Here is a 26,500-nt window from a genome sequence, read left to right on the forward strand (position 1 = left end):
TTACCAGTTCTGTTATATTGTATGATTAACTGAAATCTTCCTGTTTCATGTAGGATCTGTTCAATTGGAAAAGCTTAATTGGGATAATCTAGCTTGAAGTGTGATGGAATTGTACTTTTTTGCTAACGTTTTCCTTCTTAAATACGCAGTAGATTTCCCCAAAAGATTAAACATGCAAAGTTGAAGCCTCTGACGTGTCTCCACAGTGCGGACGAAGGGCTTGTGAGGCATTGCCATGACAACAGCCACGCCCGGGAGGACCGCGAGAAGGAGAAGAAGGGGGCGCAGAAGAGGCTCTACGTGGTGTCGGTCGTCTGCCTGGTCTTCATGATCGGGGAAATCCTCGGTAAAACACTGAGTTAGCGACAGGAAATGGAGCTGAACGAGAGGCAAGAGCTGGACTGTTTATTGGACAGTTTTTTTTGGACAGTCACTTGCAGAAAGTTCTTTTAACCGCTTCAATCCACTGGCCTTAAAACCTTTAAACTCTAAGCTAACAGTGTAACAAAGAGCCAGTTTGTTACCGCTAGCACTGGACATGTTTCACTATTTGCACTTTGAATTACATTTCACACTGAACTGCAGACAGCACTTTAAGCGTCTATTTGCACTTTCAAGACAATTGCACAAAATTGATTTGAATATTTACTGAAGTAGTGTCTGTCACAGGGGCACTGTAATTGAAGCCGTCCGTCCTGGAGGGAAAAGACGAATTAAATTGGATATGTGCAATATACAGTGCAATATTTGTGTTTGAGGGTGATGAGGTGTTTGTGTGTTTAATGTGGTTTGTAGTGTTTTTAGTGTTTTCAGTGAATTGTTAAACGTTTGCTCACTTCCTCTGTTCTCGTGTCCAGGAGTTAAAGGGTTCCCTCTTGAAACGAGCTCGCGTATCAGGGTTCCCGGCTGGACCAAGGCAGAGGAAGTGTAGGGGGGTGTGATGGGCTTGGCACAGGGGGTTTAAGGGGTTTTATAATTGTTAGGTGTTTGTTTTAGGGTTTTATGTATACATTTGTTTAGTTAAATATATATATATATATATATATATATATATATATATATATATATATATATATATATATATATATATATATATATATATATATATATATGGGTTTTGGGGGGGGGGGGGGGGTTGGGGGAAAGAAGTCATAAAGTCCGAAGAGTGCCGCCCCGGACTAGCGACGCCGCCCCGGACGGAAGAGCGACGCCCCCCCCCCCCCCGGAAGAGCGACGCGATGCCCCCCCGGAAGAGCGACGCCCCCCGGAAGAGCCTAACTACAGTAGGTGGCGGTAATGTAACACTTGGATACCAACCGCCATAAAACGCCAAAGAAGAAGATTCCTTGTTCTGCTGCTGGAGAAGACGCAGCTCGTTTCCTCCATATTTTTTTGCACTTTTATTTTGATTGAAAATGTAAAAAGAATACGGACCACGTCAATGTCTCGTCTCACTTGACTCTTACCGCTTCAGGCCAGCCTGCGTTACAAGGAGTTCGTCTCGCACCAAACAGTGAGACTCTTAACCCGGGTCGGTGACTGTGCGTCCGGTTCTTTCCGCAGGAGGGTACTTCGCGGGCAGTCTGGCGGTGATGACGGACGCGGCTCATTTACTGGTGGATTTCTTCAGCTTCGTCATCAGCCTTGTGTCGCTGTGGCTCTCGTCCCGACCGGCCACGCACAGGCTGAGCTACGGCTGGCACCGAGCGGGTATTTGGCACTTTCACCAGCTTTTAACCGCGTCCCAATGAGGATTTTTATGTTCAAACTGTCAAAATGCAGAGCGAATGGTTTTGACGTTGAAACGTTTTTGGGCAAAAGCGAGCACTTTTCTCTATTTTTGAGTTACTTTTATCTATTGCAGGAATTCTTGTCAGTAAACGGTGCAGAGATTTGACAAATGTATAATTTTATGATGGCGGTTACAAAAAACGAAACGTAAACTGAGTAAATCAAAGGAGCAGCTGCAGTTGACTTTTTTTTTTGGGAGTTTAAGCGCAGATCAAGAGGGTTTGGACAAAACACGAGGGAAACCCAAAGAGGAGATTTTGGATTGTTAATTGCTATGGCAACAGTCCCACATTTTCTTGGATGTACGTGAACTTGTAATGTGTTCTTCGTGTGTTTCCAGCTTCCAGTTTTATGCAACATTTTGAGGCCTTTTTCCGTTTTTTAAAAGTTATTTTTAGTTTTGAATTGTTAATCGCAACAGTCCTAATCTAATTAATTTCATAGGGATTCATAATTTTGCCGTCACAATATATACGTTTTCCTACTATTTCTACAAAGACCTGCACCGAAACGTCTTGAGTTTGAAACGAGTCTTTAAAATTGCATTGCTTCACCTTTGTCAATCCCTTTTCTCCTATAATTTGTCCCTTTTTGTCCTAGAATTTGTCCCTTTTTGGACTATAATTTGTCCCTTTTTTGGACTATTTGTCCTATAATTCGTCCCGTTTGTCCTATAATCCGTCCCGTTTGTCCTATAATCCGTCCCGTTTGTCCTATAATCCGTCCCGTTTGTCCAATAATTCGTCCCGTTTGTCCTATAATTCGTCCCGTTTGTCCTATAATTCGTCCCGTTTGTCCTATAATTCGTCCCGTTTGTCCTATAATTCGTCCCGTTTGTCCTATAATTCGTCCCGTTTGTCCTATAATCCGTCCCGTATCCTGTTTTGCGTTTGCAGAGATCCTGGGCGCGCTGCTGTCAGTCTTCACCATCTGGCTGGTCACCGGTGTTCTGGTTTATCTGGCAGTGGAGCGGCTGATCAGCGACGACTACACCATCGAAGGCACCGTCATGCTCGCCACCTCCGCCTGCGCCGTGCTCGCCAACATCATGCAAGTCCAGCGTTGCCATGGCTTTCAATCAACGCTACACCAACCAGATCAATACCGCACGCAATCAATACTCAGCGTTTAGCAGCGCAGTTTAAACCAGACTTAAACATGTATCCAACTAAAAAGACAGAAGTATATATTATTTATGTGAGATTACAGATTAGAGGACTGTGATGATTACATTTTGTTTGTTAGATTAATTTGTTTCACAATAAATTAGGTTAAGATTGGGAGAAAGGTACAGAGAAACATAACTAAATCCATATTTATTTGTTTTTCGACGCAAATGAAGACGTTTAATGCAATACTATAGAACATTTTAGGCAAAGAATTACAGATTTACATGATGTACAGTAAAATTGAATAAAAAAAGTAGTGCATTTGCAGTAACGTGAAATGTAATGTCAGAACCTAAAATAAAAATGCATTGACAACATAAAATACCAAATGTCAAATCAGTTTTATCGTATATTATCCTTGTATTGGTTCAACTTCAAAGCTGTGATTGCCAATATTCAACATACTGTTTCATTATAAAGTAATACAATTAACTCAAACAATGAAATGTAACTGAAAAAACAAATTTTCTTGATTGCTTGAAATCAAATTGAGCTCTTTTGACTGTCCCTTGAGTCCAGGGACTAAATCCATTCCTATTTTCTTCATTTGAATAGTTTGCATGGCCAAATTTGCAAAAGCGGGACATAATTGAGTAACTTAATTTTGAGTAACCATGGCGACAACAGAGTTTGAGACTCTTAGAATATTACTCACTACTCCAGCACATTACTTGTTACTAATACACATTTCAAAGACTGTTTTATACATTTAAATCTGCAATATTTGTTTGAAGATGCTGCAAAGTGCGCCCCTTTTTCGTTCGATATTGACCCGTAAAAGCCCCTCTCCCTCTCCAGAATGGCGTTGACGCTGCACCAGTCGGGACACGGCCACAGTCACGGGGGTCTCAGCTCCCACGGACACAGCCACGGGGGCCACGGTCCCGACACCGGCCACACGAAGATCCTCGAGTCCAAACCGGAGCAGAACGCCGACCCGGAGCACAACCACAGCCAGGGTGAGCCTCCTTCTACTGGCCTCTAGTTGCTGGTCATTGTGCTTTTTGGGCCCCATTTTGCCATTTACATCTTTCCTCGTCGTCGCAGTCGATGTTGGACTGCTCTCTCACCTTTTTACATTTATCAAATTGTCTTTTCACTGGAAATTGCTAAAAAAACCAAACTGGAATCACTTAAGTGTTTCAAAATGTTCTCCCAAAAAGTCAATCCTACCCCTAAGCAAGATAAAGCATATTAGTGGAACGATGGCAGGATTTGAATACTTTTTTTTTGCTTATTTTTAGTGTATTTTGGCAGCTGGAACTCCACACGCGGTACAAAATGGTCAAATATTTAAATTCAGTTGGCGACGTTTCGATTTTACGTCACACTTTGACGTCGCTTGAGCTGAAATGTGTGGCGCAGGACTCTGGGAAAATGACCAATCTTTGTCGTTACAGGCAGAAATTCAATAAAGTTTAAATGGAAACCACAACAAACATGTGGATCAGCGACAGAGCTCAGAAGTATGTCACCTGGATGAGCGCCCCCTGCAGCCCTCTTGTGATAATACATGGTCAGAACAGGGCAAAAGCTTATCGAAACAAGATAATGATACAAAAAAACCATGGCGAAGTATAAAAAAAGAGCGAGGGTTTCTCAGTTGTCTGTGGACACTTCAAACGCCCCAAAAATACACATTTAACCATCAAAGAGACTTATAAAGTCAAAATGTTACTTAAGTCTTCTTTGAGGCTCAAGTTTGGGTCTCAAGTCCGAGTCATACATGTTGTATTCCAAGTAATTTAAAGTTTTTGTATAAAATGACTGAATACAGCTCATAACTTTGTAATTTAAACAAGTTTTTGTCGCAAATAGAGACGTGAGAGGGACAGTATTGTCTATTTTTGCGAGGAAAAACAAAGTTGAGTCCAAAGTCATGGTCCATTGTGTCACGTTAAATCTAATTTCAGGTGCTTGATCCCTCTGTGGTTTCTGAAGACTTCTGCTGAACAATAACGGAAGTATTTAGCATCTTAAAACAAGCCTAATGTTGATTTTGAGGTGTGACTTTCCATGATGCGTCCTTGCTGTGCTCAAACATGTACTTTTTAGGATGAAATGACCGGTAAACTGCATTAGCACGTTCTATACAGCGGGATTTATTCTGGCTTTTTAAAATTCAACCTGGTCGTTCAGCTAAAACACAAAAGGCCAACGGGTTAAATAAAAGTTCCCTGTTTAGGATCAGACGCAACATCTCAGAAATTCATCTTCGTCCTGCGACTTGTGACATTTGCCAACCGTTTCACCCGTGTTTAGTCATGTGCCTCGTCGCTGCGTTCGCCGTCGTTGTTTTAAATGGTGAACGTGGGTTTTTGTGAGTCGTTTGTTGTGCTTTTTTCCCGCCTTCAGAGCGCAGGTCTCAGCAGGCCAACGCCAGTGTGCGCGCCGCCTTCGTTCACGTGGTGGGGGATTTGCTCCAGAGCCTCAGCGTCCTCGTCAGCGCCATCATCATCTTCTTCAAGGTGAGAGCGGCGCGTCACGGTGAGACTTTCTGTGTTAAAATGAGTCTCCCAGAGGATTTCTTTAAACGTTTGTCTTCAGTCATGGCAAAGTCTTTATTCATTTATTTAGGTCATTTTCTACGCATTTATTATCAGTTGTGGAGCAAGTGCTGGATTGTGTAAAGTAAAAGTGCAAGTAAAATTTAAAAATCACACACAGTTAAACCGTTTAAGTACGTTTAATTTTACTTTTAGATTTAAAAGGTAAAATTATTCCACACAGATTTTGAAAACGATTAAAGGACCAAATATCTTAATATCCTAATGAAGAATTTAGCAGATTTTTGTTCGACAGCCCTCTTAATATTCTAGACATTTTATTCATTTGTTTCCTAAAAGCCGGGACTTGAAGACAAGATGTTAACATGAAAGTGCAAAAAACAAATTACTACAAAGAAAAGTACTTTGTCCTTTCAGTCCAGTTAAAAGCATTTAGTGCAGTATAAAGTACAGGTCTGTAGTGAAAAGTGCCGTTGCTTTTTACTAACAGGTGGAGGCTTTCACCCCTGTTGTGTTTTTCAGCCTGAATATAAGATTGCCGACCCGATCTGCACTTTTCTCTTCTCCATATTCGTTTTGTGCACCACATTTGCGATCATCAAAGACATCGTGGTCGTGCTGATGGAGGGTGAGATGCTCCTCAAACACAAACACTTGGAACACTTGGAATGGTGGAGTGCGTTGTGTTTAAACACTTTGTCTCCAGGGACTCCAGCAGGACTCAAGTACAACGAGGTACGAGACGGCCTGATAGAGGTGAAGGGCGTCACCGCCGTCCACAACCTGCACATCTGGGCCCTGACCATGAACCAGGGCCTGCTCACGGCACATGTGGCCATAGGTGAGAACGCTGACCTGTAGCATCTGTAGCATCTGTAGCTTCTGTAGCATCTGTAGCTTCTGTAGCTTCTAGTGCTGATCTATGACCCGCCTCTATAATCGATGACCCGCCTCTATAATCGCTATGGCCCGCCTCTATAATCGCTATGGCCCGCCTCTATAATCTATGGCTGGCCCGCCTCTATAATCTCTATGGCCCGCCTCTATAATCGATGACCCGCCTCTATAATCGCTATGGCCCGCCTCTATAATCGCTATGGCCCGCCTCTATAATCTATGGCTGGCCCGCCTCTATAATCTCTATGGCCCGCCTCTATAATCTCTATGGCCCGCCTCTATAATCTCTATGGCCCGCCTCTATAATCTCTGGCCCGCCTCTATAATCTCTATGGCCCGCCTCTATAATCTCTATGGCCCGCCTCTATAATCTATGGCTGGCCCGCCTCTATAATCTATGGCTGGCCCGCCTCTATAATCTATGGCTGGCCCGCCTCTATAATCGATGGCCCGCCTCTATAATCTATGGCCCGCCTCTATGGCCCGCCTCTATAATCTATGGCTGGCCCGCCTCTATAATCTATGGCTGGCCCGCCTCTATAATCTCTATGGCCCGCCTCTATAATCTATGGCTGGCCCGCCTCTATAATCGATGGCCCGCCTCTATAATCTATGGCCCGCCTCTATGGCCCGCCTCTATAATCTATGGCCCGCCTCTATGGCCCGCCTCTATAATCTATGGCTGGCCCGCCTCTATAATCTATGGCTGGCCCGCCTCTATAATCTCTATGGCCCGCCTCTATAATCTATGGCTGGCCCGCCTCTATAATCGATGGCCCGCCTCTATAATCTATGGCCCGCCTCTATGGCCCGCCTCTATAATCTATATATAGTGCTAATCTATGACCCCCGTGGATCATTAGGTTGTATTTCAGACATCTTAAATTGCAACATTGATCTAAAAGGACAAGTTTAAAAACAAATCCACTTGTTTCAGTGTTGAAAAAAGGTTATAAACTGGAAAAATCTACACTAAAGATGAACATTTTTAGCTTGGACTTAAAAAATACAAACCACAACCTTTTTATAAAAGTAGGTGCTCAGGAGAGAAGACACGGAAGACGAACCAAAAATAACTTTACAAATACTGTACATTTTAATTCTATGTCAAGGATCTCTTTTGGCTTTTCCACATTGTAACCGGGTGTTTTACCCGCAGATGAAACGGTGGACGCTCAGTCCGTGCTGAGGGAGATGACGCAGGCGTGTTACTCCGCGTACAACTTCCACTCGATCACGATTCAGATTGAGAGACAAGCCGACCTCAAACCGGGCTGCACGCTCTGTGAAGACCCTCAGAAGTGACCCTCTCCCTCCGCCAGGACACCACCCACTGGATTTTAAACTGTTATTAGTTTCACTTCTTTCACATCAAACATTAAAACTCCAGCTTTTCAATGAACTGAGAAGTATTAATTGGTGCAATCCCTAAAATACTAATCCAAAAGTAAATGGAAAGGCATTTAGAAGATGAGAGATGAGTCGCGGTGGGTTTAACTGGTTTACAAAGACAAGTTTGGTCATATTTCTCATGTTTGTAGCTTTTAACAGCGCGTTAGTACAAAACGATGTATAGATGCTTTATCATGTCTTGAAACGTCTAAATGGATCATTTTGTTTGAGTGTTGGTGGCATTTTCTGGAATTAAACCGTCAAAATTCAGATGTCTCGTTCGTTTATGGTTTGCAAATATTGGACCGATTCACAAGGCAAATATTGGGCAAAGTTCTATGTCATTTCTGTTAATTCACTGGTTTAATTCCTTGTATGCAAAGTTGTAAGGTGTATGTTTACATTGCATTCTCTGAACTTTTAACATATTTCAAACATTTCTTCACCTTAAGACTTAACCTTATGAGCCTATAAGCTGTTACAACAGTTATGTCTGTGGTTTAACAGATCCTATATCTTAATGATTTTAAGACTATTTTAAAAAACATTAAATGTATTATTATCCTATGTCAATAAAATATTAGTTTTTCCTACATTAGGTCTTTGCTTGAGTTCTTTCACCACTGAAAACATGTGGAAAATGTCCCGTCTTCAGTCATTTATTCACGTTATGTCGCTTCTGTCACATTTACAATAGTTATGTACATTAGTTTCACATTACATCGCAACATTTTATGAACCCCCTGGGGCAGCTCAGTTATATGGAATCTCTTTAGTTACTGTTCATATCATGACATAGCACAAGAAACACACCCACATTTTACACTGTCTTCTCTGCAAGTGCATTTTTGTTCTATTGATGCAAAACGAGCTGCAAATATACTTTTAAAACGGAAGACAAACAGACTTTAGGACAAGTAACTAAGTACCATATTTTCAGAACTATAAGTCGCACCTTTTTTTTCATAGTTTTGGCCAGGGTGCGTCTTATACTTATAAACTTATACTCCGGAGCGACTTATATGATATTATTTTCACACTTGCAACCACATTTCACACAGTGCAACTTATAAATGTTTTTATCTTCTCTATTATGCATTTTTTGGGTGGTGCGACTTATAGTCCGGGAAAATACGGGTACACTTAATTTGTGTAGCACCTTTCACAGACAGAAGTCACAGAAAAACATAGAATAAAATAAAGCACAAAAAAGGTACAGTGAGCAATACACATACAACCGTCAAATCAGTCTTTAAAGCAACTGTAATTAAAAGGCTCGACTGAATTAAAAGGTTTTGAGCTGACCCTTAAAAGCAACAACAGAGTCCAGTGAACGCACGGAGAGCAGAAGATCATTCCAGAGTCTGGGCCCAACGTTCTGGAAGGATCCGTCTCCTCTGGTCCCAAAACGAGAGCGAGGAACCAACAACAGGTTCTGACCCAAAGACCTCAGTGAGCGAGTGTACGGTGTGGTCAGATCTGATGTACACAGAGACCTGACCATGCAAAGCTCTGAAATCACGACTAACATGTTAAACTGTATCGTACGAGACCGGCAAGGCTTTTTTGTTGTGATATTTCATTAATTAACTGAATTATAATTAGTTTTAAGGCCCTGCATCTGAAATTACGACGCCATTGAACATCACAAAGCACAATTTGTACATTAAACCCTCATTAACATGTCCAGTACTTTATCAGAATAACGAGTGCAGTTCTAATTCTAATTGCCGACAGGAAAACGCGTCTTTTCCCCATTTGTTTTCTGTCCAAAACACAAAGTCTGGTTCATTAAAGTGGATCTTGTCCAGGCTGGTTTATAGCAGCTGGAGAAAAGTTATTTCCCTGCAGGCAAACCAGATCTCCCTGTCCAATTACCATGATGGACAGTGGAGCAGACTTTCCAAACCTTTGCTGCGCTTTTCCCACACGTTAAAAGGAAAGATGTGCATTGTAACTTTGCCTGGAATGTTCCGCAGTGTGGCATTAAACCTATGTCTAATCCGTCCAGTATTTGTTTCATTAATGTGTTCATGCGGCTTGAAAATACTTGAAAATCATGCGTTATTACTGTGATCTCTCCACTAAAGCGTGTCTCCATTGCTTTTCCTCTAAATATCTGTACTTTTTAAGGTATTGAATGTCAAACTCTAACCCAAAGTTTTAATGAATTATGTAAATTAAGTAATAGACACTAAACTCTGCAGGCGAAACGCCAATCCAAGTGCAAAGTCACAGTGGCCGAGCATAAGCTGAGGAGGCAGTCTGTGATATTAGTACTGTACTTTTCAGACGGCTCATGTGTTTAAAACTCATTTGAATTTAGAATGCTCGCAAAACTAACCCAAGCACAGCCGCACGTGAAGAATAGCGGGTGTCTGAATACGCCGGATGATTAAATTAGAGATTGTGTGGCCTCTACGTTTATGGGAATTTGAATTATATGCTTACTAAATATCTTATAATGATGCATGAAAAGCAATCAAGTGGTGTAAATTGGCCTGGGGCTTTTTCCTGTGGGTGTGTTTTCAATGTAAAACAGAAGATGACGCTGTGGTATTAATGTTTCAAGACAATATGCCATAATAAAGGCTAGAGACGCTGTGGATTCTGTTGTCGTGGCAAAAGAGGGCGGCCATCTTGGGGTTGTAAGAAGCGCAACATTCAAATGAAAAATGATATACAAACTGCACCAGAAAGTGTATTAATAATTAACTGTACTGCTCTATATTTAATGCAGAATTATAAATTAATTAATATTTATTTGAACAGTGTATTACATAAAACATGCATTGAAAATTGTATATAATGCGTTAAGTAATAAATCCCTGCTCTTTTTCTGCTCTTATTACTATAAAAGAAGTATGTATTACCTATTAACTTATGAAAGTATTGAAGAGAAAGTGCAAAAAAAATGCTATTAAAAAATGCATTAAAAAGTCTAGCTCGGCAAATAAAAATGTAAATAAAATATTGAATTAAAATAAAAATCCACCATGTTTGTTTCTGATGTGCTAAATGTGCATAAAATGAATATTTTTACTTGATTGGATAAAGCAAAATTCAAATGCAAAAACAATTCAATTACATAAATTCTGTGTAAAATAAAAGCTTTGGTAATGGAAACACAAAATAACCTTTTGTCTATAGTGTTAGAATACTTTTGAATGAAGGCTAAGTTTAGTAATTAGTATCTTAAAATCTCAATTGGTTTAAAAATTATGCAGTTATTTTTTATTTTTTTTAACAGTCAAAACAGGGCTGCTGGACCTAAACGTCAGCTACCACAAGTTACCATGGTCATACTTCTCTAGCTGTATTTATACCGCGTTGCCGTGTAGTTTTGCCTGCTGTAACGTGATTGAAAAACAATAACAGCACTTACGTAACATTATCAGACAAGAATAATCACATTCAAACAGTCAAAAATATTAAATCTAACACTTGATTAAAGCCTTTTCGAGGTTTATTTTCTTAATAACGCGCAAACCTCGCGCTGCTTCGGTGAAGTCTCGCGATACTTGCGGCAGCTGAGCCCCGTGGAGCTGAGGAGCATGACATGTCCACGGAAAAGATAAATTATCTCCGCACAGGTAATTTTACACTCGCGCTCATTTCACACCGACGAAATGCAAAGACTTGTTTGTGCTGTCAGTGGAAATCCCGGCTCTAAAATGAGACAAAAGTACGAGGGGAAAGAAAGTGCTTTGCTGTTGACAGTTCACTTAGCTTTGACAGTTGTACACATGTTAGCAATCTTTCTTATTTTGTCTTTTCCTCCTGCGTTTTGTGCATTTGAGCAGAGTTTTGTTCCTTTTATTGCAGCACGGGGTCGTTTTAAGGCTGGTAAAGGTGGTGCAATGCATGGTTCTTGCAGGTGTTCAGTTTAGTTTAGTTTAGTTTTAAAAAAGTTTATTTGTGAAGCAGGTGGTTGTTGCTTTAAGTTTTCACTCCTTTGCATAGTCTTGATTTCAGCTAACTGTCCTCAAAGCATGTCCTACACTGCATTTGTCCTACTGTTGACTCTTTTATGTTATATATATTTACACTTTATTTCATTTTTTCATTGGATTAAACTTTTGAAGTAGCATAAATAGTCACTTAGGTCTATTTGCTCTACTAAACAGAAAAGGACTGATTTAATTAAGATGAAAATGAAGTTATTTATTGTTATATAAAAGAAAGATACTACTACTTTCATTACTATTTTATTTCTCTGGTTGCTTAGACTATTGGGGCAACACAAGATTCAGTTCATTCTCTATATATATTTTTATGTAGTTTCTCTGTGTTTATTGTAACACCTTTTTTTACGCATGCCTTTATTTTATTATATTTTACTATTTATTCATTGTTTTATGTTCCATCACATGACTGAAGTAACCCTTTTTCTGATTCGAGATTGTGTCATAACTAATAATAACTGTATTTTGCAGCTCAGTTCACAATTTTTCTCTCACAATTTAGATTTATTCTATGTCATATTTGTGTTTTATTCATTATGGCACTGCTTTGTGAAACTACAACTCCTCATTAGTTGTAACTCATCAGCTCCAACCCATATCCCATCCCTAAAATACAAATATTTTACTCCACTGTTCACACTTTTATGACATATTAAAAGTATTAAACAATCAAACGCTCAAAATCGTAATCAATATTGCACTTTTCTGCTTTTAAACTTGATGTTAATGTTTTTAAAGGCATGTAATGTGGTGACAGTTTGCGCTTGCGTCCGTCCTCGTCCGTGTAACGCCCCGTCTCCATGACGACGCCTCCTCTGGCCCCGCCCTTCGTGGGACAGCCGCCTCCCCCTCTGCCCCAGGCCCAGGCGGCGCGTGACGTCAACACCGCCTCGCTCTGCCGCATCGGGCAGGAGACGGTCCAGGACATCGTGCTGAGGACCATGGAGATCTTTCAACTGCTCAGGAACATGCAGGTGAACCAGACAAGACGGGAACATGATATTACCGTATTTTCCGGAGTATAAGTCGCACCAGCCAAAAAATGCATAATAGAGAATAAAAAACATATATAAGTCACATTTTTTGGGGAAATTTATTAGATAAAATCCAAGACCAAGAACAGACATTTCATCTTGAAATACAATTTAAAATAATAACAGATGAGAGAACATGGTGAATAGGTGTACGTATGCTAACGCTAACACCTTCAGCTACATGAGGCACAGACAGAACTGTGGTAAGTGTCTGGTATGTTAACGTAACATATGAACAGTTCTTCAGATAACTATAGCATAAAGAACATGCTAACAAGTTTACCAAAGCATCAGTTTTACCCCAAATCACTAAATCCACTGAATTCTACTTCCTCTGTGTCACTTCTAAACAACTCCACAAACTCCAGAGGAAGAGGAAGTGCAGATTCTTCTTCTGCGTCTCTCCTTTTGTAACAGAATAGGAACCAACCCTGGACTTAGAACTTACACCATTTTCTCTCCACATTTTGTTTATTCACTAAAAGATCAGATCAGATCAACAACTATGCACTTCAACTTAGAATTATAACTTTCTTTGATTGTTTCTCTGCGTGGTAGTGTTAGATTTTGTATACAGTATTTATACTACTTGCTACTTATTAAGGGAATGTTTTGTCTTGTTATTATTTCAGGATTTGCATGTAACGTTTTCTCCTGCCAAGTCAAATCAATGAATCTAAATCAAAGAAATATCACTCTAAAGTGTATGTTTAGCTAAAGAACAGAAATGGCCAACTTATTTAGTCATATAAAGTGGGTTGAAGGAATCGTATAGGACTTTCTTGTTAATTCTTATGCATTTTACATTTATACAACAATATCTCGTATTTGAAGAATAAAAAAATGGGTTGCAAAATGTTACAAAATGACTCTTCAAAATGTCATGCCTTAAAGCGATGTTTTCTTAGTCATGACAGCACAGTTATTGTACAGGTTCAGCTCAGGTCGTGTCCTTGGCTCAGAGGTCACGAGTCCCAGACAAACGTTTTGCAGACACAGTTGTTTGGACTCGTTTTCTCGATCCCCGCCGCACGACTCGATTCTCATAAAAATTCTTGGTTTATTGTCCGCCTCTTGCCTCGCCGTGTCTCTGTGTGTGTCTCCTTGTTTGCACTCCGCCCTGGAGGCACTTGTTTTATGTTATGTCTGATATCTGTGAGCAGACTGCACCGTCCTCACAGTAAAAACATGCCTACAAACATTCAGTGGCGAGAGGGAGTGGAGGTAGAAACTGTGGGACTGTTGAGACGAATATGTTCTCAGACAATACTCGTGGTTTCTTTGGGTTTATGCTCCATCCTCACTTTACAGTTAAGATAAGATAAGATAAGATATTCCTTTATTGTCCCACATGGGGAAATTTCATTGGTGCAACGCAGGAAGATACAGAGGTAGATACAGAAGAACAGATCACTTATAGGAAGTCTGAAAAACACTTTCAGTAGAAGATCTCCTATAAATAAATAAAAACTCCCATAGACAAATACATAAATACCATTGCATGTGATCACGACAGTAATTGCACATGAATATGTCACGACGGCACGTTACACTTGTGAAATCTATGTTCTATCATATGGAGAAAGTTTTGGAGCCACAGCAGTCATTACCTAACAAACAACCTAACAACTTAATTAATTATGTAAGTTAAAAGACGGATGACACGATTACAAATGATAAAAAAAATCACGTAAACTAAAATATTGACTCTACTTTATGCCACTGATGCACTAACGTTAAAGCCAGATAATCCAGTAAACACGTTTCCAAGTGTAATATTATGAAGAATATGTACTGCAACAAATTAAAAGCCAAATGAATCACTTTTGTACTTATAAAAATGTATAATTAGTCATAGAAGTTGTTTATGTGACACTCAACAGCTGACATAATCCAAAAATCATTTTATATATCTACATTCCAACTTTTTTTTGGATATGACATCTTGTAGGACTTATTTTTTCACCGCAGTCAATCAAGTTCTGGTGTTTTTATAATGTTAAATAGAAACAAACATACAACAAAATACCACTTACTAAATTGGTTGATTGCCCACAACTGTAAGGAATGTGTTGGGCTTTCATAGTCGTCTTATTTGATAGAATATTATTATGTAATTATGCATAGACTTCCTATAAGTGATCTGTTCTTCTGTATCTACCTCTGTATCTTCCTGCGTTGCACCAATGAAATTTCCCCATGTGGGACAATAAAGGAATATCTTATCTTATCTTATCTCTCTGTGTCTTTGTGGCGCCCCCTAGCTTCCAAATGGAGTGACCTACAATCCCAACACTCACCAGGACCGACTGGGCAAACTGCAGGAGCATCTCCGCATGCTCTCCGTACTCTTCAAGAAGCTCAAGCTCGTGTTCGACAAATGCAATGAAAACTGTGCGGGCCTGGACCCCATTCCCCCAGAGGTGAGAGAATCGCTCTACTTGCTTTTCCTAATCATTGTTTTTTCTTTAAAGGGGACATATTAGGCTTTATTTGTATTGTTATCAGCTGTTTAAACATGCTTTTTAGTACTTTTAGTTTGGCATCTCATGTTTTAGAACTAAAAATGTATATTATAGCAAACAAAATTAAGGTTTGATCTCTGCCTATTTCCCACGGTGCTAACTGTGGAATTCCCCCTTGCAGCCAGTAGAAGGTGCCAACGCTCGTCGGTTTACTTCCTGGTCTCAGCACGCAGTTGTACTGAGTGTGATAAGACGGCAGAAATGCACAGAGATGATTTATGCTTAACAGAAAACGCATCTGTTCCTACTGTCCCCTCTGTCCTTGATGACTCTGTCTGAGCTGATTTACCTGTGTCTGTGTCTTCACATCTGGCTCATCTGCTCCTGAGCTCGTGCTTATCAAGTGAGTGACGTTGAAACATGAGATATTTACACAGAAATATGGTCCATTGTAGTGATGCAGGGTTGTCTTTTGACCCGGGGGGCAAGACGGGCCAAGACTCATTTCAATGCGCCAAGTTCTGCAGACCGCCGTCCGCACGCCGCATGTGTCTTTGCATTTCGTGTCTAGATTAACTTCCTCATTAAACTAATTTCTCTGTGAATATGAATCTGATTGTAATAAAGCACACAGCATTTTGAAGCTTAAAAGCTGTCCCCCGGACAGAGCTTCCACTGACATCTTCTTCTACAGGGTGTCAAACGCTTGCGCTTCCTGCTAGAGTGCCCCCGGTGGCCGTTTGCCAGTAAAATCTATAATTTAATAATTTTAAAATTTTATTTTAAAAAAAATGTAATCACCGTTGTGATGGCTGCAGGGTTCAAAGCATGAGGAAAAGTAGCGGCTTAAAGTTGGAGAAGTACGGTAGTGACTAATGCTGGAGAAAGAATGTAATTACATCACTATTGGCTCAACACTGTTGAATGAATCCATATTGAGTCTTATTTTGCCCATCACTTGACCGTCATTGACCTACATTATTTTTCCTTTCCTTACTGTAACAAGCAGGAAAATCCATAAAAATCAATTTCAAATTTGTAGACTTGTCAAATTATTCCCTGACCCGTGAGCGCTCTAACCCTGTTTTTTCCCCCAGTGCTGCGCCTAATTTAGAACGCGGAGCTGTTCATTCAAAGGAAATAGGACATCACAAAACACTGCTAATCTCCTGGGGACACTTATTCCACCTGGCTCCCCGAGTGTGCCTTATAGCCCGTCTCCTGTGTGTCTTTACCCCCGGTTACGGTCAACATCCACCTCCAGCAAAAACAAACATCATTTTGTTCACCGTAGCGTGTCGCACAAAGGTGTTTTGGGTCCAGAGACACACACACACACACACACAGACTGTTTCTCTGAGGGCGAACGCTGCACCGCCACTTTCCACACCCCGGTTTGATTGGATTTATGACTGCGGCGGAGTCCCTTTCCCCAGTTTCTGCAGATTGGCTCGGCGCTAATCTCTCTCGCCAGACTTGGACGCGGGATAAAGCGGGGAGTGGGTGGAGAACGGCCTTAAACGGGAACAAATTAGTGAAGGCTGCCACCGCGTCGATCTCATTCACTAATAAAGTCGGTCTGAAGTGCTTTTTTAAAAAGATATGGAGGCTACAAATGAGTCACAGTTTATCAAAGTTTTGTGTCGGCACTTTTCGTCTGAACCAAAGAGGATTGGAAAGTTTCCTCTGACGCAGCGAAACGGTGAACAAACAGGCCACTCACACCACTTAATTTAACTCTGTGTCCTCTTTTTTTTGTTTAGGACAGAGAAGACGGTATTAAATGATAACCTTTTTTAGAATTTGCTCACAAAGTGTCAGTGAAAGACTTGTAGTGGATAGAATTGCCATCATTGAGTATTGAAAATGAATGAATAATGCATGAAATTCCAATGCGACGCTCTGTAAAAACGCTATACAAGACTAATGCCGTTATGGGCAACATGCAACGAACATAATAACGCCTAATTAAGATTTTCTATGATTAGCTAAGATTTCTTACTGTTAAAGGTGGTATGGACAATTTTTTTCAGCACATTTTTTATTATATTTCCTCGTGGCGTGGATAAATCATTTGTCCTGCCACGTATCAATCATAAAACGCACCTATGGCTCACCTGCAGCCGCGTCAGGCTCGTCCCCACGTTTCTGCGTGCCTAAGCGCATGGATCTATCATAATGTAGTTCCCTCAGTGTACGGGGCAAAATGAAGACGGAGAAAGACAGTTCGAGCTGACGCAGAAGTGGACAGAAATCTACGGGAGACGAGAGATGTGATGCGCTCCGTTGTGCTAATAAACAAACGCACGTGTGTGTTGTATCAGTCCGCACGGGGGAGTGCACATGCGCACTTCCGCCTGCGTTCTCAAATCGCCGAAAAATCGTCCATACCGCCTTTAACTACCAAACTCATGTCTCCAGCTCAAAAAATGCAGCCACTACTTTCAACATCTTCAGGGCTCATCCTCATCTAGTGTGAACTTTCAGATTACTTATCGTATTTTCCGAACTATAAGTTGAATTGGAGTATATGTCGCACCAGCCAAAAAATGCATAAAAGAGAAGAAAAAAACATATAAGTCGCAATTTTTGGGTGAAATTTATCACAAAATCACTAAATCCATTGAATTCTTCTTCCTCTGTGTCACTTCTAAACAACTCCACAAACTCCAGAGGAAGAGGAAGTGCAGATTCTTCTTCTGCGTCGCTTAAAGCCTAGAGCGCCCTCTTGTGGTTGTCAGTGTGAAAATAACGAATAATATCACATATAAGTCACTCTGGAGTATAAGTCGCACCCATGCCAAAACTATGAAAAAAGGTGCGACTTATAGTCCAGAAAATACGGTTAAAATATATTGTTATATGATCAAAATTGGGATCCAGCTCCTTGAAAATTGTGATATTATTTTTGCTCAACATTAAATTTACCTTCATTTGAAAATTATACATTCATTTATTGATGAGGTAATGATGTGAATAATTTACAATACTATATTTTGATGCTCAAAAGAAGTTTAAAGCTGATTCCATAAACTTGAAAGGCCTAAGTTACATTCACATAATTATTATCAACAGCATATGTACAAAATAATGTTGTTTTCAGTATATGAATAATACAGACTATAAAACTTTATCCCCATCTCGCCTTTTGCCTCCGTCTCACTGATGTGCAGCTCTGTGACGTCGGTTGCTATGGCTGGAGGTTCTTTTTGGCGGCGGTCTGCGTTCCCATCCATCATCGCGGCGCGTTCAGGTGCCTCTCTGACAGCCGCCCGCTATTGGCCGCTCCGAACAGGAAGTGAATCGATGGCTCGAGCAGCGTGACCTCATCGCTGCCTAATTAGCAGCAGAGGCGTTTAATGAACATCTGGAGCGGGCGCACACGTCAGCGCTCCTTTTACAGCCGCTGCGGCACTTTCTTAACCTGGGCCTCGATTTTAAATGTTTTCGTGAACTGTTCTATTTCCATTTCACCGACATTATACTTTTAATTAGAATAAGATAAGATAAGATATTCCTTTATTGTCCAGACGGAAATTTCATTGTTGCAACGCAGTAGATACAGAGGAAAAGGACAGATAACTTATAGGAAGTTTAAAAAACACTCTTAATAGAAGAACTCTTATAAACAAAAACTTCTATAGACAGAACCTCCCATTTCCCAACAAGGGATGGAGGGGAAAAATAAATAAAGATAAAAAATACAAATACAAATAAATAAAATAAATAATATAAATAAAATATCACTCTAAAGTGAATAAAATATAAATTTATTTAAATTAAATATAAATTAAATATAAATAAATACATAAATATAAATATAAATAAAAATAAATAAATACAAATATAAAAAACAGCTAGCGTAAGACCAGATAATACGAATCATTAATATTAATGCCTTAATATTAATTTATTTACATGCCTTTGACTACCTGAGCTTTGGGATCTCATGTTTTAGAACTTAAAATAAGAAATGTATCGAAAACCACACATTATGGCACCAGTGAGGCGTTCCCTCATCTGGATTTGGTGTTAGCCCTCCATCTACTGGCATTAGAGGGAATTCCCATATGAAAAAAAAAAAAAAAATGGCTTACCAGACATGCTAATGAGTCTGAGCCTGAATTAAACAAAAATACCAGGTATGTTTTTGTCGATGGAACTGTTATAACATGCGTAAATTGAATTGCTAATGAGTATTGCAGCTGCATTAGTAGTTCAGTATTTAGCTTGTATCAAACTTGCTCTCACAAACCCTTTGACACATCAGTAGTTTTCACATGCACAGCCCTAGAACAGATGAAATATGATGCACAGATATATGACATTCTATAGGCGGACTTTATCCCATCGTTCTCAAACATCTCATCAACTCGCATCTTCATCTCGTTGTTCTCCTGTCAAACTCTCGGCCTTTCCGGTTTTTCTTCAGGGGGGAAAAACCCGGGTAACTCCATCTGCCGTTCTCCTGTGTCACTCGGGGAAACCACAGTCATTATTGTCAGTCTCTCGGACCAGCTCACAATGGAAAACTCACTGTTACAATACAAACACAGTCAGCACTTTTTTGTTTCCCCCCCGAGCCGCTGCCAAAATCATCTGCTGTGCCTCTGAATTCTGATGTGTCATCGGCGACTTGCATTTATCAGTCAACTCAAACGTTTGTGTCTGTTGTATCGGAGGCTGAAACATCTTGTACAGACACGAAGGGCAAACTGGGTCAGATCTTGCTTGAATAATGAGCAGGAAGCACAAAGACTTAATTCTGATTGGATTATGATATTATCTGGCTCATTTCCTTCAGCAGTTTAAGGCTGATATGTCCTCACTCGACCTATGCTTTGCTTTTGTGATCATTACGAACAAATTCCAATGTCTTTTTGTCGTATTTGTCATATATAAACACACCCTGCGCACACATATATATATTTTTAATGAATGTACGTCCTTTTACTAAAACAAAATACCACCAGTTAGGTTTTTGCACCGGCAATGAGACCCACCGTAACATTAAAATTGTATTAAAGTAGATTTATCTTATCAAAGGAATGTACCGTAGCTAATTTGTAGAGTTTATCCCCCAAAGCTGTAGCACAAATCAGAACTTTGCACTTTTTTTCCCCCTGATAATCTTTTAACAAGGTCCTCATTATGAGTCGTGTTTTCCCCCATTTGGTCAGAAGTTATGTTCCCACGGCAACAAAAACTCCGGCTCCTAATTAGCTCTGAAATAAATGTGTTTTCGTGTTCGGCAAAGGGAATGTAAATTAGAGCGCCAAAAACTGATCATTGTTCCGCGTTTCATTAGTGAAAATTCAAAATGTCATGAAACCAAAAACAAGAGCATGGATCACAACAAACTCCGCCTCAAACTCGTCACAGGAAGTGACAGCTCATTAGGCCAGAGGAGAAGAAGAGAAACGAACAAGGAGGTCATGTCGGCACACTTTGTATCTTCTCTAGTTTACCTGCTGCACTGTGCGAGGTTAGCTTTATTTCTCTTCAGTTTGTCGGACACACAGAGGTGAGAAATGTATAAAAATGTTTAAAATTGTCATGGCTGTTTAGGAGCTATGCAAAGTTAGCATGTTGAGTATATTGTCTACAGTCAAAACTATTCAAAATGACCTTAAAAAGACACAGAAACATCTAGTGTCATCTCCCAAACAAGGATATAATGTGATATTTCTGCACTTTTGAGATTACATTTATGCTTATTTTGTGAGATTTTTCTTTGTCACATTTTAGCACATTTCTGTTGCATTGCATAAATATTGCCTGAATTACTGTACAGTGTAGCTGTTTTTGAGTACTTGTCCGCGAGTGTTCAAAGGAAATGAAGTCAAAACGTTATTTAATACAACATTTGACATCTGCAGCAGAGTGTGCGATGTGTGTTGTGTTCTGCCTCTCGAGCGCGTTACTTCTATTCGACCCAATTTCACATAAAAAAACACATCAATATGTATCATCGCATTATGCTTGTTCACACATAATGTTCATATAACCTTGAAGCTTTGTATTAGAGCGGCTTTTCAATTAGTCGACTAATTATCTCTGTTGCACATAGATTTTTTTAAATAGCATTTTTAACCAGATAAATATGAAAATATAGCTACTGAAGGCTTCTATTTTGAGAATATTTTTTGCTTTAATTTTTTTTAATATCACAACTTGTTTATTCTTAATTATTTTTGACATTTTCATTTAATTATGCCGGTATCTTTGCGATAATCGTCTTTTTACACGTGTTTTAGACTCTGTAAAGTCCATAACGATTTGTCTAATTGTCGATTAGTCACAATTTTTCCAATTATTCCTCACAGCTGTGCTTTTTATCATCTTCAGTTAATAGTATAGTAGTTTTGCTTCGCTTTGATGACAAAATGCCTTATTTTTTGCCAATTATACTTGGGTCACAGGAGGGCCATTGCACTCTGTTGTTACATTAGCTTTGATTCATTCTAAACCGCTTAACTCTGAGTCCTCCTAACTTTCAGATACTTCCTGTTTTCTCCCTCACATTTTCATTCATTTCCCATCATGCTCTGCTGCCCCTCTTCCTGCCCTCTCCTCACATGTTTACTCTCCTCTCCGACCATCTGCCCCGTATTATTTCTTCATCTTTAATTGAGTGACCGTGGCCTGGTCCGGTCACTGTCTGCTCTGCTCTGCCTCATCTCCAGCTGCGTTTCGTCCACTCCTTATTGTGAATTTGCACTTTTATACAGTTTACGTTGGATAACCGAGGCGCCGTATCTTTGTTTGTGATCTCGTCTGGCTTTCGTTTCGCAAAGAAATAGCTGGACGCTGAATGTAGCGGCGCATGTGTTTTGTTTCTCTGCAGCTTTGAAGCCAATTGGTTTTCTTTGGGGGTTTTTTAATCTTCAAAATCACCCGTGGTCATTGGACAGTATGAAAACCAAGAGTGATTGTTGTTTGGACACGTTGAAATGGATACGATTGGGCAGGAAAGCTCATGCCGTGCACCGTTTGGGCTGATATCTTAATAATTAGAACGATAACTTGAATCCAAACAAATGGTCGTTGAAAATGCACACGTCAGCTAACAGTCTTTGTACTTTGACCTGCCTTGTGCCGTTTGCCTTTGATGGATAACTATCTGTTAACCATTAATCAACAAATCGTCACCTATAACACATATGAAAAGGCCTTTTATAACACAGGCTATGGCATTATTAATCAAAATGTCACAAATGAATCATCTTTTTCTGATTTGAATGAATACTACAGTTTATTCAGGAAATATTCTCTATCCAGAAACCTCCTGTCACTGTATTTTAACCTTTTTATTCAGTTAAAAATGTACAATCGAAATAATAGTTTGACTTGGGGACAAAATGATTCTACAAAAATGACATCACATATCAATCACATATCTGTCTATATTTGTGTCTCATTTTTGGATCAAAACTCAAATCAAAACCGCAAAACCTCCGCCCCTCGCTTCGTCGTAGTTCCACCGTCGTCCACCGGGTGTCACTGTGTCGTTTTTCACCCGCCGCTTCCGTCCGGTACAGTCACAGCAGTGGGTCTCCTCGTCTGCTGTCAGCGCCCGGGCTCGGCTCTCTCCGCCCAAAGCCTCTGCTCATCACTGTAGAGTCACGCAGACAAGGTCAAGCACACGGGGCGTTTAAAAATGAATTAATATCCCTAGCTCTCGCTCCCTCCATCGCCGCGGCGCTCCCCAGAGCTTACACCGAAACCCCATTTTCACCTTTCACTGGAACAAGATCACGGGAGCGTGCTGATATCTGGGGTGTAGAGGAAGTGCAGTGCTTTTGCCGCGAACCATAAACGTACGCCAGCTTTATTATATAATGAAGTCGTCTTTACGGCCGCCCCGCGCTTTAAATTCAGAGGTAAAATACCGTTTTATCTCTCGACGTAATCTACTCCTGACGAATTACGGTTTTATTTGTGCGGCGTAAAAGTGTTAATGGGCCTTGTAAAGCACTTGAGCAGCGAAGGGAACAAAAAGGAGCGGATTGTTTCATTTATGGCGCCGTGCAGGACGATTACGATGAAGAAAAGATGGAGAGATTGTGTATTATTCTAATGTTTGGAATAATTTCTTACATTTCCAAAAGAAAATCAATATACGTACAAGCACAACTTACTGTTTTTATCACAATAAACAATACTATTATAAAATATGACCTTTTCTGAATGTTACATGTCACTTTTAAGCTTCAATAAACACTTTGGTCCTTGGTTAGAGTGTATGAAAAATGTACACACAATAAATATTAACCCAAGAAAGATTGTTCCAACTATAATTTATTAAATGGTAAATTATGTGGTTATTCACTCACTAATATTGCACTTAATATTAAAATCAATCAATCAATCAATCAACCTTTATTTATAGAGCCCTTTACAACACTCAATATAATAATAATAATAATAATAATAATAATAATAATAATAATAATAATAATAATAATAATAATAATAATAATAATAAAATAAATCTGAATAATAAGAAATAAAGAATACAATAATAAACAATTAAAGAAAGTTATTTAACTATTTAATTTAATCTGTTTTATCTGTTCGTTTGAGCTTCTTGTTAAACGCAACATTTTGAGGACTTTTTCCCCATTCAAAAGATAGAATATTTTGTTTTAAATTGTTCATCGCTATGGTGACGGTCCTAATTACTCATCATTTTGGCCGCCGGGGTCAAAACTACGCTCGCTTTACTCTTGTGTCAGAAGTTGGCGTCGTTTTAGCGCGGCGTCGTAAATATATTCCACATTGTGCGACAACCGTAAAGTTTTTGGCGACGCATAATGTCTCCGTGGAAATGTTATTGCTTTGGCTGGAATGTCACACAGTATGGCATTATATCCTCCCCATTTTCCTGGACACAGTCGGTCAGTTTGGTCGACGGTTTTGGGTTTATCGTGTTAATCTTCACTGGATCCGAGCGTTTCTGTTCTGTACCTGCTTTTTCCCGTTTCCAAGGAGATTTTCCAGACAAACTCGGCATACAAATACAAAACACGTGTATATTGACAAGTGAGACGCTCCAGAAACACAATTTATACTTTGGGAGCTGCTTTTGTCGCTAGGTGGCGCCCTTGTGTCCAGCAGCGTTTCTAATGTACAATTCTAATTCTGCTTTCTTTTTCATCGCTTTTTCCCAATCTTCTTTTGATTAATGACACTCTTCTGTTATAATCTTTCAGAGCCCAAACTTTTTCCTCTTTTACGTTGGCTAATAACTTCTGAAAGAACACCATTACATACTTGATGTCCTCCTGCATCAATCTTACTAATACAAATGTCCATGCTTTCTTTTTTTTTACAGCTGCTGATCCCTTTTGTGGAAGACGACGGGCCCAAGCTGGAAGATCGCTCTACGAGTCGGACCACGGCTGAAGAGAGAAGAGAAATCCTGGAGGTCAACAAGGTGCGCTGGTGTTTGGATGGTTTAGCAGAGCAGTTTGATTCTTGAGATGGTGTCGGAGAATATGGCCTTAAACATAATCGCTAAGGAAGGAAGAATATCACTGCTGGTTCTGCTGCTGCTTCTGCTGCTGCTGCTTCTGCTGCTGCTGCTTCTGCTGCTGCTGCTGCTGCTGCTTCTGCTGCTGCTTCTGCTGCTGCTGCTGCTTCTGCTGCTTCTGCTGCTTCTGCTGCTGCTGCTTCTGCTGCTTCTGCTGCTTCTGCTGCTGCTGCTGCTTCTGCTGCTGCTGCTGCTGCTTCTGCTGCTGCTGCTGCTGCTGCTTCTGCTGCTGCTGCTGCTGCTGCTTCTGCTGCTGCTGCTGCTGCTGCTTCTGCTGCTTCTGCTGCTTTTGCTCGAACAGGGAGAATCTACATGTTTTACTTCATTTTTATCACATTTTGTCTCTTCTTTTTGTGGTGTTAGAGTTGAAATGAGTGTGGCACTGGTGTAGTCCTGTTCAGACCTGGTTAAGAGCTGGTTCGGACTTGGTTCGGACCTGGTTAGGACCTGGTTCGGACTTGGTCCGGACCTGGTTCGGATCTGCTCAGGACCTGGTTAGGACCTGATTAGGACCTGGTTAAGACCTGGTTAGGACCTGGTTAGGACCTGGTTAGGACCTGGTTAAGACCTGGTTTGGACCTGGTTCGGACCTGGTTCGGTTAAGACCTGGTTAGGACCTGGTTAGGACCTGGTTAAGACCTGGTTCGGACTTGGTCCGGACCTGGTTCGGATCTGCTCAGGACCTGGTTAGGACCTGGTTAGGACCTGGTTAGGACCTGGTTAAGACCTGGTTCGGACCTGGTTCGGACCTGGTTCGGACCTGGTTCGGACCTGGTTCGGACCTGGTTCGGACCTGGTTTGGACCTGGTTTGGACCTGGTTCGGTTAGGACCTGGTTTGGACCTGGTTCGGTTAGGACCTGGTTTGGACCTGGTTCGGTTAGGACCTGGTTTGGACCTGGTTTGGACCTGGTTAGGACCTGGTTAGGACCTGGTTCGGACCTGGTTCGGACCTGGTTAGGACCTGGTTCGGACCTGGTATAGTCATGTTGTAGACCGGCTTTACTGCTGCTGGTCTGAAAAGTTGAGTTTGCCAGGCTTTGAGTTGAGTGTTGAGTGTTTGTGATTCATCCCCGGCTCTGACAATGGGCCGAATGTCTCTCCTCACCCTTCACCCCCGATTGTCCTGTCTAACATAGTCTACAGATCAAAATATCTTAAAGGACAAACATGATGTATTATTTGGATTATTATAGATAGACCTTTAAACCGGCTCCTGAGGACTTTAGCTTTAGCATCTACGGTATCTACTGAAAGCACACACTTGTCCATGAGGGGTTCCCGCTTCAGGATTTGGTGTTAGAATCTACTAAGACACATCTACTAGCTGTAGCGGGACTTACCATGAGGAAATTAACAAAAGCTGGCTTTACCCCGACATGTAGAGGATTTTTGGACTTAAATAGAGTATTTTTTGAGGCTCAAAGGGAGAAGACTTACTAAACAGGAAACGAGCGTGGATGAAGCTAATTACAACTCCAAGTATGTTTTTGAAAAGGGAACAGTGTTATAACATGTTTAAAGACTCAAAAAGAGCCATTTAAAGTATAATATGTATATTATATGTGGCAACAATATGGGCAGAAGGACAAAGCCCAAAGATCTTGTACGTTGTTACTTTACTGTTGTGGTCGCTGTGGTAACCTCCAAGTACATTTTCACTCTATTTGTGCCATTTTATGTGAATAGCTTTAGATTTGTGACCTCATGTCTCACGTTGTAGTATTTCACTCTTTTGAATGAAGTT

General features: G+C 40.4%; 2 protein-coding genes across 3 annotated transcripts in view; both read left to right on the top strand.

Annotated features, from left to right (window-relative positions):
* The first annotated feature begins 222 nt into the window (after positions 1 to 222).
* LOC140361478 (proton-coupled zinc antiporter SLC30A8-like) lies at positions 223 to 8,256 on the top strand. Its single transcript, XM_072447190.1, has 8 exons — positions 223 to 346; positions 1,564 to 1,710; positions 2,688 to 2,841; positions 3,759 to 3,919; positions 5,316 to 5,428; positions 5,990 to 6,095; positions 6,174 to 6,308; positions 7,524 to 8,256. The coding sequence occupies exons 1-8, from the start codon at positions 328 to 330 to the stop codon at positions 7,667 to 7,669; spliced, it is 981 nt and encodes a 326-aa protein (XP_072303291.1). The 5' UTR covers positions 223 to 327; the 3' UTR covers positions 7,670 to 8,256.
* Positions 8,257 to 11,202: 2,946 nt separating this feature from the next.
* med30 (mediator complex subunit 30) overlaps positions 11,203 to 26,500 on the top strand; it is a 49,920-nt gene continuing 34,622 nt past the window's right edge. The window contains exons 1-4 of one of the 2 annotated variants that reach the window (XM_072448177.1): positions 11,203 to 11,349; positions 12,460 to 12,695; positions 15,020 to 15,178; positions 24,558 to 24,659. In XM_072448177.1, the coding sequence (XP_072304278.1) occupies positions 12,522 to 12,695; positions 15,020 to 15,178; positions 24,558 to 24,659 (435 nt within the window). In that variant the 5' untranslated portion in view covers positions 11,203 to 11,349; positions 12,460 to 12,521. The remainder of the gene's footprint in view (positions 11,350 to 12,459; positions 12,696 to 15,019; positions 15,179 to 24,557; positions 24,660 to 26,500) is intronic. The other variant, XM_072448179.1, reaches the window with a different exon arrangement.

This window comes from Eucyclogobius newberryi, unplaced genomic scaffold (genome assembly GCF_026437365.1).
Source record: "Eucyclogobius newberryi isolate DKJ021-1_F unplaced genomic scaffold, fEucNew1.0.hap1 SCAF_16, whole genome shotgun sequence".
In the NCBI taxonomy this organism is placed as follows: domain Eukaryota; kingdom Metazoa; phylum Chordata; class Actinopteri; order Gobiiformes; family Gobiidae; genus Eucyclogobius; species Eucyclogobius newberryi.